The sequence below is a fragment of the Protobothrops mucrosquamatus genome, unplaced genomic scaffold (genome assembly GCF_001527695.2).
Source record: "Protobothrops mucrosquamatus isolate PMUCROS unplaced genomic scaffold, P.Mucros_1.0 scaffold1182, whole genome shotgun sequence".
Lineage (NCBI taxonomy): Eukaryota > Metazoa > Chordata > Lepidosauria > Squamata > Viperidae > Protobothrops > Protobothrops mucrosquamatus.
In genome coordinates, this window is record NW_015387395.1 from 558,446 (window position 1) to 575,692 (window position 17,247).

General features: G+C 42.8%; 1 protein-coding gene across 2 annotated transcripts in view; it reads left to right on the plus strand.

Moving 5' to 3' along the window:
* Window positions 1–2,905: 2,905 nt before the first annotated feature.
* Window positions 2,906–17,247, plus strand: part of ERICH1 (glutamate rich 1) — an 82,055-nt gene continuing 67,713 nt past the window's right edge. Inside the window, exon 1 of one of the 2 annotated variants that reach the window (XM_015820780.1) lies at window positions 2,906–3,030. In XM_015820780.1, the coding sequence (XP_015676266.1) occupies window positions 3,003–3,030 (28 nt within the window). In that variant the 5' untranslated portion in view covers window positions 2,906–3,002. Of the gene's footprint in view, window positions 3,031–4,949; window positions 5,123–17,247 lie in introns of those variants that run through there. The other variant, XM_015820781.1, reaches the window with a different exon arrangement.

Consider the following 17,247-nt stretch of genomic DNA (forward strand, 5'->3'; position numbering starts at 1 on the left):
TAATCTCAAATCCTGATTATGTGTGTCATCCAACCCGGTGCAGAATTTAACAAGGAACAGATATATAGCTTTTGCTCAGTGTCTTAAACTCCGGAGGAGAAAAGCTTTGGAAGTTTGTTTGGCACGAAATGGACCATTGCAGAAGGCAGGAGCGCGGAAGCGTCGCCTCGCCTCACCAGCAACGCGACTCGTGTCCGCGGTCGGCCTTTCTGGACCGGGCGGCAATGTCCACCTAAGAAACGCGGGGTATTTGCCTTCCACGCGAGACTTTTTCAAGGGAAAGCAGCCCACCGCGCTTCAGCCGTCCTCGGTCCTCGCTTCTCTTTCCACCTCCCTCAAACTCCTCCGCCGCTGGCTGACCTCGCCTCGGGACTAGTAGGCGTCGCGGAGAAGAGAGACGAGGCGGTTCGCCGCTGAACCCCCAGCAACCTCTGTAGTGCTCTGGCTCGTTGTTTTTTTCCCCCCTCCTCTCAAAGCAACCCGCCTTCCCACAGATTTAACGGGCGGGATGGGCGCTCGCTCTTTACTTCTTTGAGGAAACAATGAAGTAGATTCGCGCTCTCTTCACACTTCCAGGACTCTAGAAATCGAGACCGCGCCCGAGGGCGTCTGTGGGGGCAGCGGCGGAGGGAAGCAGTCCGCTTGGGCCCAAGCGCACAGTGCTCTCCTCCCTGCCCTCGCCACGGCTTGGCAAACGGGGCCCCAAAGACACCCCCCCATATCCCCGCGGAGTGTTTGCAAGGTCTCTGGCCGCTTAGAGAGCCTCGCCGCCTGAGCGCTCGAGAACGAGCAGGGGAAGCGAGCGTCAGTCCCGCAGCCCCTCAGCAGCGGACGGCGCCGCACTACCGAGGGAATGCTGGACGGCGGTCGCCCCAGCCAAAAGAACAAGAGACACGTGCCCGCGGACACGTTCCTCTCCTCCTCCCCGGCACTTTCCGCGGCAGCGGGATAGTCTCCTCTTGCTCTAGCTTTTCCAGAAGCGCCGTTGTTTTTTTTACGCGCCTGTTCCCGCTCCCCCGGCGCGTCCTCGACCGTTCTCCCATCTTTGATCTGTAGACGCTCGCCGCAGTCCCAGTCGTTTCTCCATCTGGGCGGTGGAGGCTACCTCAGAAACGGGAGCATCCTCGGGGCTTTCCCGATTATTTCTGAGAAAGTTCTCCCTCGCCCCAAAGAGACGGTCGCCGTCGTTTCAACACTTCATTTGCCCAAACTGGAGCCCGGCTTTTAGGAGGACGCCGTCGTATCTGCTCCTTCCCTTGTAAAGACAGATACCCCCCCCCCCGAGTTTCCTCCCTCGCGCTTTCTAACACAGCTTCCATATATCGCCGCTCTCCCCACCAGCCACCCCAACTCATCCTTGGGTTTTCTCTCACACACTTCTACAAGCACCTCCACGATTGGGACTTCGGTCCCCACAAAGAAGAGACGGGGGACTTAAAACACACGTCCTGTCACCCCAATATTTCTCAGTCATCCTCAGTATCAATTCTAGGTGCTTTAAGCCTCCCCCCCCCCCTTCTGCCAGTTCGTACGAGTGTATCCATGTCGGCGGGAAAGCGAGGGACGGCCACTTGTACCCACACTTCTCGACAGCAACGGTGCCGATCGTGGCTCTCATCCCACGCAATACTCCCCCCCCCCTCCGTGACCGAAATAACCGCAGCTGTCACAGAAAACTCCCGTTCTTCTCAACTCCGTCTGCCCCGCCGTCGTCCCCTACCCGAAAGAAACAGCCTCCGCAACAGATGCTACCCCAGCCCACGAGCATCGTCCCCCCCCCATCAACGCCACGTCGAAAGACCCGGAGAGAAATCGAGCCGAAAACCCCTCCCCGGGCTTTTGACTCTCAATGGCCCAAGGTGAACCCCTCTGTCGCCCAATAACTACTACGGGATTAGAAATCCCGGTCGGAACAACCACGCCGAAGCAAATGGCAGCGTTTCTCTCTTAATGACCCCCCCCCCACATGACTTAATCTTACCAATTCTTTCCATCTCCAGTTCGGACACCCACCCACCCACCCCGAAACCCACCCACTCCCAGAGTTTGCTACGCTAACGCTAATTCGCCGCCGGCCAAGCATCTTTGCTCGCCGTGGCTCGTTTTAAACCTTCGGCAAAAGATATACTTGAAGGTGTGTGTGTGTGGAGTGTGTGTGTGTGGGGGGGGGGGCTAACCTTAGATGCCCCCTCCTGCCTCTCCGCCCCCCGGCCCACACCACCATCATCACACGAGGGTCCTGGGGCGGTCTTGCTCATTGGGCTGCCCGCTTACCTTTTTCAGCGCGGACATTCTAGTGCATTATTCATTTAGCGTATAAGTGGATTGCATGCTGCGTTCAACGAGTCAGGTGGAGGAGAAGCCGGGGCAGAAGGAGATAGTAGTGGTAATAACAGTGGTGGCAGTAGTGAAGGTGAAGAAGAAGAAGAAAAGAGGCAGAGAAGTATGCATAATAACATTATCCCCCGGGTGTATTTGTCTCATAGACTCGCGCGCGGCCGACACACATTCGGAAAACGGCGCCGCTGGGTAGTTCCCTCGTCGCGGTCCAGGCGCAGCCGGCTGCTCCGTAAAAAAAAAAAGCGGCTGTGCGCTGAGCCAAGCGGCTTTGCTCGCTGCTGCTGCCGCTGTCCGAACCGCTCTCGAAGCGGAATTCTCACGTTCTGCGCAGCCGCGCACGGTCTCCCCACGCCCTCCCTTCCACAGCTCGGCAGGCGGGGCGCGGTTCAGTCCCCGGCCAGGCAGCCCTCGAGGGGAGAGGTCTTCCCCGCCCTTGGAACGCTGGCGTAGGGACCGCCCCTTTCAGCGCAAGGGCCAATGGGAAGCCAGGGCTTCTGCGGATAGATACGCCCGGATGGAAAGAGGAAGCTGGGAGCGGGTCGGAGCTTCAGTGGCAGCAGCAGTAGGAGAACGTGGAGGGCTGTTTTCAACTTGGTGCCTATGCTTCTCCCTTTGTGAGGGGTGTGAGCCCTTCGCTGCTTTTGTGCGCCTCTCTGGGACACATGGCCTTGAACAGGAGGAGGAGAGAAGGTGAGGCGGCGGGGCGAGCTGGGGAAGCAGGCAAACAAGAACGTCACTATGCAGGAAGCATAGAGATCAAGCGGGGACGGGCTGGACAAATATCTCCCCCCCTCCTCCTCGTCCCAAGTATAGTAGTGGAGTTTGCTGTGATCGGTAGAGAAGTTTAGTTTAGTTTAGTTTAGTTTATTGTATTTATATCCCGCCCTTCTCCTTGCGGACTCAGGGCGGCTAACAGGCTGATAAAACACATACAAAATACCAAATACTATAGTTAAAAAACATAATTAAAAGAAAATATTAATACTTGGCCTATATTTAATTTAAAATTATTTTTAAAAACCCGGTTTTTTAAAGGCTTTGTTTGTGTTTTGGGCATGGATAAGGCACTAAAGGCTAACGAGAAGAGCCTCAAGACTTTTCTGCTGTTAAGGGGTGAGAAGATTGGAAGAAGCTGTGGAAAGAGGTCATCAAACAGCGTGGATGAGAGAGAGAGAGAGAGAAGGAGAGACTTTAGGTTTGCTCATGATGCCTGTCACATGGGTTGGTGGGCAAAGTAAAGTCCTATAGAAGTGAAGCTGACAAAGTGACACAGTAAGATTTATCTGTTTCGGTTCCACCTCCAGGTAATTCACACAGTTGCCAGGAAGCAGGATCAACGTGCAGGCCAGCAAATCTGAGGAATGCCATACCAGGAAAGACTGGACTCTGGTTATTAAGAAGTCACATCCTAAGATCCCCAAATTGGGGATTGCTGAATGTCAACTTGGCCAGAAAAGATTCCTTTCAATTGCTAAAGAAAACGTGTTTGTCATTTTTCAGCCAAGTGCTGAAACATATTTCAGGGAGTGATTGATGAAATTATATATTACTGGTTTTTATTTCTCGAATATTGCATCACATACATATACAAGTTTTAATGTTTTTAAAAGAGTGCCTGGGACCTTGAGATGAATTGATCTATATACCAGATAAAGCTAAATTGTCAGGAATGCAGCAAACCACAATTTTGAAATTGAAATTGTCCTATTTACAGAGATAGACCTACTATTACATAAGTGAGTCGGCCTCATCCAGAGTGGGTAGGNCCCCGAAACCCACCCACTCCCAGAGTTTGCTACGCTAACGCTAATTCGCCGCCGGCCAAGCATCTTTGCTCGCCGTGGCTCGTTTTAAACCTTCGGCAAAAGATATACTTGAAGGTGCGTGTGTGTGGAGTGTGTGTGTGTGTGTGGGGAGGGGGGGCTAACCTTAGATGCCCCCTCCTGCCTCTCCGCCCCCCGGCCCACACCACCATCATCCCACGAGGGTCCTGGGGCGGTCTTGCTCATTGGGCTGCCCGCTTACCTTTTTCAGCGCGGACATTCTAGTGCATTATTCATTTAGCGTATAAGTGGATTGCATGCTGCGTTCAACGAGTCAGGTGGAGGAGAAGCCGGGGCAGAAGGAGATAGTAGTGGTAATAACAGTGGTGGCAGTAGTGGAGGTGAAGAAGAAGAAGAAAAGAGGCAGAGAAGTATGCATAATAACATTATCCCCCGGGTGTATTTGTCTCATAGACTCGCGCGCGGCCGACACACAATTCGGAAAACGGCGCCGCTGGGTAGTTCCCTCGTCGCGGTCCAGGCGCAGCCGGCTGCTCCGTAAAAAAAAAAAGCGACTGTGCGCTGAGCCAAGCGGCTTTGCTCGCTGCTGCTGCCGCTGTCCGAACCGCTCTCGAAGCGGAATTCTCACGTTCTGCGCAGCCGCGCACGGTCTCCCCACGCCCTCCCTTCCAGAGCTCGGCAGGCGGGGCGCGGTTCAGTCCCCGGCCAGGCAGCCCTCGAGGGGAGAGGTCTTCCCCGCCCTTGGAACGCTGGCGTAGGGACCGCCCCTTTCAGCGCAAGGGCCAATGGGAAGCCAGGGCTTCTACGGATAGATACGCCCGGATGGAAAGAGGAAGCTGGGAGCGGGTCGGAGCTTCAGCGGCAGCAGCAGTAGGAGAACGTGGAGGGCTGTTCTCAACTTGGTGCCTATGGTTCTCCCTTTGCGAGGGGTGTGAGCCCTTCGCTGCTTTTGTGCGCCTCTCTGGGACACATGGCCTTGAACAGGAGGAGGAGAGAAGGTGAGGCGGCGGGGCGAGCTGGGGAAGCAGGCAAACAAGAACGTCACTATGCAGGAAGCATAGAGATCAAGCGGGGACGGGCTGGACAAATATCCCCCCTCCTCCTCCTCCTCGTCCCAAGTATAGTAGTGGAGTTTGCTGTGATCGGTAGAGAAAAAGGCTTTGTTTGTGTTTGGGGCATGGATAAGGCACTAAAGGCTAACGAGAAGAGCCTCAAGACTTTTCTGCTGTTAAGGGGTGAGAAGATTGGAAGAAGCTGTGGAAAGAGGTCATCAAACAGCGTGGATGAGAGAGAGAGAGAGAGAGGAGAGACTTTAGGTTTGCTCATGATGCCTGCCACATGGGTTGGTGAGCAAAGTAAGGTCCTATAGAAGTGAAGCTGACAAAGTGACACAGTAAGATTTATCTGTTTCGGTTCCACCTCCAGGTAATTCACACAGTTGCCAGGAAGCATGATCAACGTGCAGGCCCGCAAATCTGAGGAATGCCATACCAGGAAAGACTGGACTCTGGTTATTAAGAAGTCACATCCTAAGATCCCCAAATTGGGGATTGCTGAATGTCAACTTGGCCAGAAAAGATTCCTTTCAATTGCTAAAGAAAACGTGTTTGTCATTTTTCAGCCAAGTGCTGAAAAATATTTCAGTGAGTGATTGATGAAATTATATATTACTGGTTTTTATTTCTCTAATATTGCATCACATACATATACAAGTTTTAATGTTTTTAAAAGAGTGCCTGGGACCTTGAGATGAATTGATCTATATACCAGATAAAGCTAAATTGTCAGGAATGCAGCAAACCACAATTTTGAAATTGAAATTGTCCTATTTACAGAGATAGACCTACTATTACATAAGTGAGTCGGCCTCATCCAGAGTGGGTAGGGGGAAATGGGTAGTGACTTGCCCAAGGACAAGACTACCATGAATAAAGTGTAAAGTGTCACATGGTCTCCCAGTCCCCCCTAAATTAACTTGCAATTTTCAGATATACTCAAATAGCCTGTCCTGTTGTCAGTGTTAAAATAAGACAACAGTGGGATTTGGTATTTAAACTGGAAAGGTTGATAACTTATTCTTCAAGCTGCAAATAACATGCATCAGCCCTATAACTAAATCTTGGAAGATAAAATAGAGTGATCCATGTACTACCTACTAATGGAGTTGCATTATTCTAAAATTATGCTTGTAAATATGTTGGGAAGATTTTTGTAGTAAATCTTGGAAGTTTTAAATTCTTCTGGCTGGATTCAGAGGGAAATATCAATGAACAACCATTAGCCTAGTATAGGCCAAAATGCATTCTTGACTGCTATATATTTTTCTACTTTTTACCTTCGTATGGTGGGATGGCATTCATCATATCTGCTGCCATAAGGAAGTCCTAATGTGGAAGATGCAGAAATATGTGTTTATTTAGTATTTGTATCTCGCCTTTATTTTATAAATTAATCAAGGCAGCGAATGTACCTAATTTTCCTTCCTCTCCTGTTTTCCTCACAAGTCTGTGAGTTGGTTGGACTGAGAGAAAGTGACTGGCCCACCAGCCAGCTTTAATGCCTAAGGCAGGACTAGAACTCACAATCTCCAGCTTTCTAGCCTGGTGCCTTAATCAATGTCTAGGTCAGGGTTATCAAACTGCTGGTCCGCGGGCTGGTTGCATCATGCAGAGGCTGCGCCCACTCCAGCTCCAGCAACACAAAAAAAGTTGCAATATGTCACAACATGTCATGTGATGTGGCGAGTTTGACACCCGTGGTCTAGGTCATTATTCCTGTATAAGTGAGAAGTTTATAGAACCAGTATTATGGCAGGAACATAATGATATGATATGAGTGGAGCTGCATTTCCATGAAAATTATAAATTATTTCCACTGGCTCTAATATCTTCTGTGGAGCCTGACTATAAATCAAAATATTGTGAAAGTAGAGAATCTTATCCAGAGTGGGTGTTTTTTAAGGGGAGGGGGGCGAAGTTAGTTATAGTAAACCTCAATATAAGATATATAGGCTCAGCTAGATGGCAGTACCAAGCTGACCTTGGCTGATCTTTAAAAAGTAATCAGGGTTGGACCTGGTTAGTGTTTATATGATAGATATAAAGTCTTTAGGTTAGATTTGGAAAGTGAAAAAAATATCCTGGAAGAAGGCAGTAATGAATCTCTTCATATTATTTCCAAAGGAATTCAATGAAGATATGCATTATTATATGTGAAGATGTCTAATATAACATCTTTAAAAGCCATGGTTCTAAACACTTTGTATGTGTGAACCCAGCCAGAGAATGTAAACAATAATGGGTTGCTTGTTAGAGGAATAAGTCTTAGTTTGTCAGTAATGCTAACATTGGGAGTACTAAGTTATTATTTGTTCAACCTGTTCAGATAGTGAGAAAACCTGAAGAGTAGCAGTTGGACAGAAGGAAAGAGCATAAATGTGCATTTACAATATTAGTTTTGGTTATCTGTTAAATCTATTAAAAGGTTTCCTGTGTCATTTACAGTAGTTATTCCAGTGAAATTAGGAATGACAAAGAGAGCTAGATTTTTCACAATTTTAAAATGTAGATAAGGGTTCTTGAAGTGGTTGTAAAACAATAGAGTCATTTACCATTGGAACTTTGCTGTTGAAGCAAAGGAACACCTTATCCTCTGGGTCAGCAAAAAACTTAAGCAATGTAATTACTGTCAGTTCCACTCTTCCTTTACAGCTGTTCTGGCCAAATTATGTGATTCTAACTGATGGGTGTGCTAATACACCCTTCTGTTCGTCTCTCCAGAGTGTGCAATTCTTCCCCTTGGTAAATGTCATTTGTAGCATGGAAAAGCCAAGCTGTTTTATTTATTGATTCTGTGTCATTTTTGCCCATTGCAACATTTCATCTTGCAGAAGTTCACCATCACACCAGTTCAGGTTTGCACAAATCCGCCTCTGCCCTCAATTCCCCTTCTCTTAAGTTTTATTTGTAAGAATTTCATATATATCATTTGGAGCTAGAAGAGAAGATTGACCACATTAAGGAAACTGACAAAAACTGTTTGGAATTTGGAGATATTTACCTCTCCATTCCTTGAATTCTTTTGCAAAATCATCTCTTTTCAATAGCATAAGGGGTAATGAAATATCATGCTCATGTATAATGGGTAAATTGGGGAGAACAAGAGAAAGGGATGGGCTGGAAGAAGCAACTAGGTTTATATAAGCTAGGTATCTTTACAGGTACATTTTAAAAGGAAAGGGGGGACAAACAAAAGATCTGGTTTTAACTGAGAAGCAGCCGATGCTAGCCATTCAAGGGGAAGGTGATAAAACCATACACACCTGGTACAACACCCAGAGACAGGTGTTTTGCCCTTCCTTGTTTGTTTATGGCCTTCAAGTCAGTCTTGACTGCTGGCAATTGTCTGGGCATTTGCTGCAGTGTTCTTGGCAACACCTTTTCTTTCAGAAATGATTTGCCCTTCCCTGCTTTTTAGGGCTAAGAAAGAGTGACTGGTCTATGGTCACCCAGCCATATGGGATTAGAGCTCACAATCTCTTGGCTTTGTAGCCTGATGCCTTAACCACTATACCAAACTGGCTCTCTCCTTGCGCTAGCTGCTACAAAACAATACTGATTTTAGAGACAAAATCTAAAAGTGATTGGATATGATTTATGTACCCTGTTATAATGGGTCCCTGTCACCTTTGGTAGGAAAAGCTTCATTTAATCTGCACCACAGTGAATACAGACAGGTTTAATATTGGACTGAGAACTAGATAAGTCTAGTTTAAAGGAGGAATATGGGTTGCTGGAATATACTGGAGTCTGTTTAAACTTCCAAGTATTTTGTCTTGTTACTTCTGTACATTTTATGTCATCGGTCTTTTCTGCATGCTTCATGTTTCTCCTCTCAATGCCCTTTTAATTAATTTTCCAAATTAAAAATAATTTCTGCAGCATTATAATTCTTGGCTCCTTTCTTCAGGGAGACTGGAACAGATTCAACTTTCATTTGTACAAAATCAGCTAGCTCATCACAAGTCTATACAGATCGTAGAATTTTTACACAATTGATGTTGGTTATGCCCTTTTTCATTGTAGAATTTTATTTGCTTCTTATTTGATTAGTAAAACATAACTTAGAGCAGAACCTAAGGTAACAGAAAATTTAAACCCTTTTATTGCCATCACATATTTCTCTAAACTTTATCAAAATAGGCAGTTTGTTTTTGTATCCTATTTCTTGGATGAAGTATATTTATGGAAGGTTGGTTAATGGAAGGTTTCAGTACTAATCTAAGATATTTTTCTTGTTAGATATCATATGATATAGATGATGGCTTCATTTTTCTATTATGTTGTCCCTTCAACAGTAAAAAAAAAATAGCCATCTTCTACTAGCTTTGAATTTTTATCAATTTCCAGGGCCAGTTTTCTTAATAAGTAGTAATGCAAGAATGACAAGGAAAAGATTCTTTGCATTTATTATTAAATTGAAAACATTAATATCACATTTGTTTTTACATAGCTTATTTGTGAAAAACATACTTGTCTGAATTATGTATTAATAAATGTACATATTTAGTGTTTCTGTCAGCATACTTTATAGCCCAGAATTTTGCATACCTGTAGATCCATTTTTAAAAGGGGGAAATATGAAGGTGCTCTTGTATGCACTGACTATATATAGGAAAATGTTTCTTATTCACAATATAGAAATAACAAAGATGAGATACAGAGCTAGTTTTCAAATAAAGCTTAAATATCTTGTTCTTTAAGAACAGTTTTTAAAAAGATGCATTTGCAGATATGTATGTGAAAATACTCACAACCTCTCTCAGGTGTTCAGGGGAAGTGGTTGAGCAAGGGGTCTCATTGATGTTGAAGTTACTGAAATTTATGGGCATGAAATGTTACAGGAGATCCACATCTGGAGATCTGCACTGTTCGCCCAGATCTTTTTTGTTAAAGATATTGTTCTTATTAAGAGAGAAAATAGACAAAATAAAAATCATTGTGGGCTGGCGATTCGAGCTTGTGAGTCTTGTATAGAATGCTCTGTGAAACTATAATGGTGAATTGCAACACATCTGAAAATAGCTGTAACTTTTTTCTACCTCTAATTCACACAGCTGTTTTTTTAATATTTATTTATTAGATTTCTTTTCATCCCTTATTACATTACAAGTAATAATGTAATATTACTTATTACATTATTACTTACTGTATTATATTACTTACTTACATTTAAGTAATGTAATGTAATATTGTAATAATATAAGCAGATATACATAGTACTTCTTCCTCTTCCTATTTTCCCCAGAACAACAATACTGGGAGGTGGGTTGAGTTGTGAGAAAGTGACTGGCCCAAAATTACCCAGCAAGTTCCTAAATATCTTAGGATCTGACTTTTTTTCATATGTTTCTAGTAAGTACTTCTGCCAAATGAAGTGATGGTGGCTGATCATTAGTGAGCAAAGTTCTATTATAGTGATATCAAAATGGCTTCTGCAAAGACATTTGCCAAGTGTTATCCTTCTGGTCTTTTAGATTCCCAGCGAAGACATTTTCGTTCAGACATTTATTTATATTTACAACATTTCTTTTTGTTTGGAAGATTTTATGTATAAAATTCTGAACGATTTTTGAACGACATGTTTTTATGTTATTAACTGTTTCATTTGGTATTTTAGTAGTACATTTATGAGCTGCCAGCTATTCATCTTTATGGATAACTGTACTTGTATAAATATAGTAATGAACTACTGCTCATTGACAAGGTTGTTTCTAAAGGTTCTCTTTAGCAGGAGCTTTTTTTGAATAGAGAAAGAAAAGGAACAAACAGATGTTACTGGTTTTCCACTTGGCAATTTGGTGTACTGTGTAATTGGTCCTAGTGAAAGCACAAAACAGAGGGCTAATTTTCTCTTCATGCATTCTGCACCTCCTATGATGATGTCATATTTTTTGTAATTGGTTTCTGGATGCATCCTAAGGCAGCTTGCACTACAATTTCATCTCGTAAGTATTACCATTAGATATTGCTATTGTATTCTCTTTTCCCAACTTTATTTGTTCTTTAAGTTTTTGAACGGCTAATATAATCTTCAGAATATAATCTGTAGGGATAAAGGTGATGGGGCACAGGTAATGCTTGATTTATGACCACTATTGAGCCCAAAATTTCTGTTGCTAAGCAAGACAGTTGTTAAAATCAATTTTGTTCTCTTTTATGAGCTTTTTTTTAACCACATTTGTTAAATGAATCACTGTAATTGTTTAGGTTGTTAAGTGAATCTGGCTTCCCCATTGACTGCTTGTCAGAAGATCACAAAAGGTGATCACATGTCCCCGGGACACGGCAACTGTCATAAATGCTTATTACATAATTTCTTTCCAACATAGCATTGGATTGGAAACTATAAAAGGAAGGACAATTGGCAAGACAAAACTCAACTTCTCAAGGGCCTGAAGTAGACCAATTGATGTTACCATAGTTTTTTTTTTTAAAGAAAAAAATTCAAACTGGTTGGGAATAATGAAATAAAACACCAGATGGATTCCAAGGCAGTATGGTAATGTGTTTGAATACTAGGCAGAGATTATTGTAAGGCAGGAATAGTGAAAGACCACAGTGTTTGGAAGGCAGTAGTTGCAGTGGATAGTTTAATGGTACATATTGGTTGAGGCACGTTGTTGGATTGATTCCTGGATTTAAAGGGGCTTTATCTTAGCTTTTTCAAATTGTATTAAGTCTGTTCTAGAACAGCAAAAACTATGCCCAGTTGTTTTCAGTAGAGGCTGAGGGTTCTAGATATTGCAAAAGCTGGATTGGTAAGCTGCAAGAGACCCTGAGGAATGAAATTGTCCGCCCCTGTTGTAGGCCGCATTAAATGTGATCTAGTGGCAAATACTGTTAACATCTGAGTCTTTGTCTGTGAAAACAGATTTGCACTTGGCCAGCATTCCTTTGAAATTGGAATAGTGTAATAGAGAATCTTGAATGTAATTTGTGAGTGCAGGGTTTGTGAATGGAGTGGTGTATATCTGCTGCAGGTGATTGATAGGAAAACTAGGGATATAGAGACAGCATTTTGGGCCATGGACAAATACAACGGAGCCTCTTTAAGTTTAGAAAATGTCATCCTTGCCTTCGGTTGCTAAACTACATTCTTGCTGCTGTATTCTTCTGCATATGTGCATTCTGTTTGTGACAGATGCTGTTCATACTGTGCAACGATATGCCCAGGTGTTCGTTTTTCTTTCGAAAAGTTATACAAGCTGCTCCACCTTCCCTTCCCTGTGATATTTCTTGTTTACACTGGGATGTGCAGAAGCTTGCCTACAGGCATATCTAAATTAATAGTACTAGGAAAAAAAAATCTCCCCAGGCACGTTGTATATAATTTTCCACTACAAAAGCAGCTTTAAATATGGTTTCTGTTCACAGTCGTTACTGTGAACAGAATGATTGTTTCAGGTGCCTTATTCAGAATACAAACAGTCCATGATTTAAAAGAGAGCCAGGTTACGTTTCCAACTTTTCTTTTGCCTGAAATAAAAAAAAACCTGAAAAGATTTTGTTTCTTGAGGAATGTAATTATTATTTTCTTGGCAATTATATTAGTCATCCTTACTGCACAGATGTCATTTTCTTCTCAGCTTTTCTGATAAAGATGGCATTATTGAAGTTTTCTTAGTGTTGTGAATTGTTTGCATGAATTTGCCTGGGTATCAATGACAAATGACAACTTTGGGTATTTTACTATTTACCATTTACCATTAGAAGAAAAGCTGTAGGCCTTTACTTGGCCAAGGCCAAGAAAAAGTAAGCATACGAAGAAAAACTTTCCCATAGAAAGGGCTAAAAGAAACACAAAGTATTCACCTAGATACATTAAACAAGTGACAGTTTACAAAACCTATTATTTCAGAAGGGTTTGTGTAGGTCTTTAAGCAAGTATGATTTGATAACAAAAATTACATGGTTCTACATAACTGCTATCTGTGCCTCCAAATAATGTTGGAAACAAGCAGAATTTCACCTGGGTTGGATCTAGGCTTCTAAGAAGCATATCTTTCATGCCTTTAATGTGCATTGGGGCTAAAAAAATGTTCCCCTCAGTTGTTGGTGAACTCTAATTCTAAGGTCCTTCACCAATAGTCATCTTTGCTAAGGGCATGGAAGTTGTAATAAGGTTGCATCTTGAGGGTTGCTGATTCATCAGCCCAAGTTAACATTTCTTTTATCATTTGAAAATTATATAATTTGTTATGGGGCTCATGTACCGTAATTTTACTTTTCAGTTAAAAAATGAAAATAGCTGAGGTGGTCGCTGTTTCTGATATCCATTCTCTCTTTTTCTCTTTCTTCATTTATATGTAGCACAAATTACCTGACAAAACTTTGCAAAGTTTACATGACCTGAAAAGTCTTGTTGGCTAATAGCAAGGCTACCTGATAATCATATGATGGCCCTGCCATTGTTACTAAAAAAATAATAAATCAAATTTTGCATAAGGCCAAATGAAATCTACAAAGTAAAAGTGCATGTGTAACCTTTAAATTTCTTCCATACCACAAGGACACAAGCAGAAGATTACAAAAATTTTGAGGTACCTGCCCTGTAGCAGTACAAAAGAAAGAGTATTGCCATCTGCCTTTGTAAAGATCCATTGATAGTTGGAAAAGGCCTATAACTTTCGCATCAAATATAATCGGGATCCTTGAGAAAATATATAGCTGGTGTAGATTGAACTGCAGCTCTAGATTTAGGAATCATTGTGTGATTTTTTGACCTGGTCTCTGTTTAATGCACAGTTGGGAATAGACACGTTAGTTTCTAGATCAAGATCTTTTTCCAGCTGGATTAAAAATTACTATTCAAGTGAGATGGGGCAACTTAGATACAGTCAAGTTTATTCTGCTATCTAAACTCTGTTTTCTATCCTGGACCTTAAGGCTGGTGTTAGCAACGCACTTGGCAGTGGCAAATACAGTTCTAGAAAACCTAGAAGTCAGTCATTTTATTTTGATCATTGGCCAGTAAAACGAAACAAAAGGCTGACCATTGATTAGAGCAGTGGTTCTCAACCTTTTTAATGCCGTGACCCCCAACCGGTCATAAGTCGAGGACTAAACCGGTCGTAAGTCGAGGACTACCCAACCGGTCGTAAGTCGAGGACTTTCCATGCCCGGGAGCACCGCGCATGCGTGGTTCCGCCCCCTGCGCCGGCCGAGGTGTAGCTGGCAAGCGGCAGAGACGGAGCAGGCCGACCACCAGCTGGCCCAGCCCAAGGGAGGTAAGGCACCCGCCAGAAAAGGGAAAAAAAATGGCGGACAAAAAAAATGGCGGACAGCCTTGCTTGGCGACCCCCGTGAAATGGTCGATCGACCCCAAATGGGGTCGCGACCCATAGGTTGAGAACCGCTGGATTAGAGTAAAATAAGCTTTAAATCATATCACAGTACAAGTAAAATTGTAAGTTAAACATTTAAGAGTTTGGGACTGTAAAATGTACATATAATTTATGTATGACAACAAATGACAAAACAATAAAATTACTAATGTGAAATATATAGATTATAATTATAATACTAAAAGCTATGGAAAAGTTGTAATTAATATTATTTCTTGAAAAATGTAGTGATTAATATATGAGGAAGGATAATGCATAAAAAGTGATTATGGTTTCCAAACTAAGAGTCCAATTATAGTGACTATTTATATTGATAAAACAATTCTGGCAGCTAATTAACAGAAATAAGATTCAATTGAGAGTAAGGACACAAAACATTAATAAACAGTGGAGACTAAATAGCTGCATTTGAAATGTTTCCAAACAAAAAATACCTAGGAGATACTTGAAAAGAAATTGTGGCGAATTGTACAAACTACGGAACAGTGCTTAACTCTAATTACTGTAGTAGAATCAGATTGGTCTGATAGTAGCAACTTGAGATGGAAGGAATCAGAGCGGCCAGAATATTTGGTGATGAGTGAAAATAGTAATTCCTAGCGTCTACGGAGATTCTCAGTCATCCAGGTCATGGTTGTCCCAAATGTCCTTTTTTCAAGAGGCAACTGGACATTCTTTGTTTTTTTCTTAAAGATGTTTCGCTTCTCATCTAAGAAGCTTCTTGGATGAGAAGCAAAGTGTTTTCAAGGAAAAAGAAAGAAAGTCCAGTTGCCTGTTGAAAAAGCAACTTTGGGACAGTAATCCCTTTGGGACAGTAATTCATGGCGAGTGTCATTATAGAAGAAGCAATACAATATAACATATTCCAGCATTTTAATTACTTCTCCACTGCAAGGGTACAATCTCCATTCAAAAGAGATTTTTCGGGATTTTACTTTTTCCCCAGTACCTAATGTGAGAGCATTGAATCCAGCCAAGGACAAATTCTTTCTGAATTTGGGGGTCATTATGCAACTGTGATATGTGACTGGGTAAAGTAAATGTGCAGAGTGTCTCAGAAAGATGTTTCTGGCAAATCTGATTACGGCTCTTAAGTGTTGTTTAAAATCAGCTAGCACGCATTCATGGCCCCACAGGTGATGGCTGTCCCTGAGAAACTATTAGGTTTTAAATTTTCATGTATTTCCCTATACCAGAGAGACTGGAAGTTGTCAATCATAATTAAAAGGGCCAAACCAGCTGATTTTTAAGAACAGATTGGACAACCAGTTGTCTGAAATGGTATAGGGCTTCCCACTTCAGCAGGGGGTTGGACTAGAAGATCTCCAAGGTCCCTTCCAACTCTGTTATTCTGGAAAAAAAGAAGTTTAGGCCAAGAGGAAAGGATGTATATCCAAGTGGAAGTTTCTATTTTTAGTAGGCCAGTTTCATAGAAATGTACGACACTTGGAATGCAGCAGGATGCTTGGGAGATAGATCTCAAGCACTTAGACTGAACTCTTTCAAGGGGAAGAAATGATCTGTAAGGCCTTCCAGTTGGTCTCCAAAAGGAAGTTTCTTGTTGAGAAGCCTTTAAGCCAGTGTTTCTCAACCTTGACAATTTTAAGGCATGTGGACTTCAACTCCCAGAATTCCCAGAATTCCACAGCCAGCAATTCTGGGAGTTGAAGTCCACATGCCTTAAAATTGTCAAGGTTGAGAAACACTGCTTTAAACGCTATGGGTATATTCTGAGCTCCTTTGGAGAAGTAGATAGAAAGATTGTAGAGATACAGTTGTTTAAGCCGATGTAATTGGCATGGGATTTGCATTTGCTCTTGGCATGGAAAACAATCCCTAGGTCAGGGGTAGGCAACCTTGGCTCTTTTATGACTCATGGACTTCAACTTCTGGGAGTTGAAGTCCACGAGCCATAAAAGAGCCAAGGTTGCCTACCCCTGACCGAGGTATTTGAAGGTCTTCACTTGTTCGATTGGTTGTTTGGCAACTAGGCATGTGCCTTAGGGCCAGATTGTTCAATCTCAAGTGAAGTTACTACTAATAAAAGAGAATATTTGTAAAGCTCAGGTTGAAATCAGGAGACCCTGGTGCTCTCTGAGCTTGGTTATTTTCTTGAAGACGTTTCATAACCAAACTAGGTAACATCATCAGTTACTACTCTGTACGAGCCAAGTGTTACCCCAATAAAAATTGTACCAGAGCCTTTGTCTCAAAAAGTTTAAAATATAGCCATTATCATCATCATCATTAGGTCCTGTGCAGAGCACATTGAGCAGCAAGTGTTTTCCAGCAGTTTTAATCATTCGCAGCATCTTCAGCATCGCCCCGAGGGACATTTATCATCTTAAGATCTTCCTTGTTTGGCCCCAGGTTTTCTGAGACCAGCCTCGTTTTTCCTTTCCTTCAAGAGGTATCCAATATAGTGCAGGTTTTGGATGTTGGTCTTTAGGCATACGTAAGATTATGACCAACAAGCTAGTTTAATGAAGAGAAGGACGAGGGGGGACATGATAGCAGTGATCTCAGGGGCTGCCATAAAGAAGAGGGAGTCAAGCTATTTTCCAAAGCGCCTGGAGGCAGGACAAGAAGCAACGGATGGAAACTAATCAAGGAGAGAAGCAACCTAGAACTAAGGAGAAACTTCCTGACAGTGAGAACAATTAACCAGTGGAACAACCTGCCTCCAGAAGCGGTGAATGCTCCAACACTGGAAGTTTT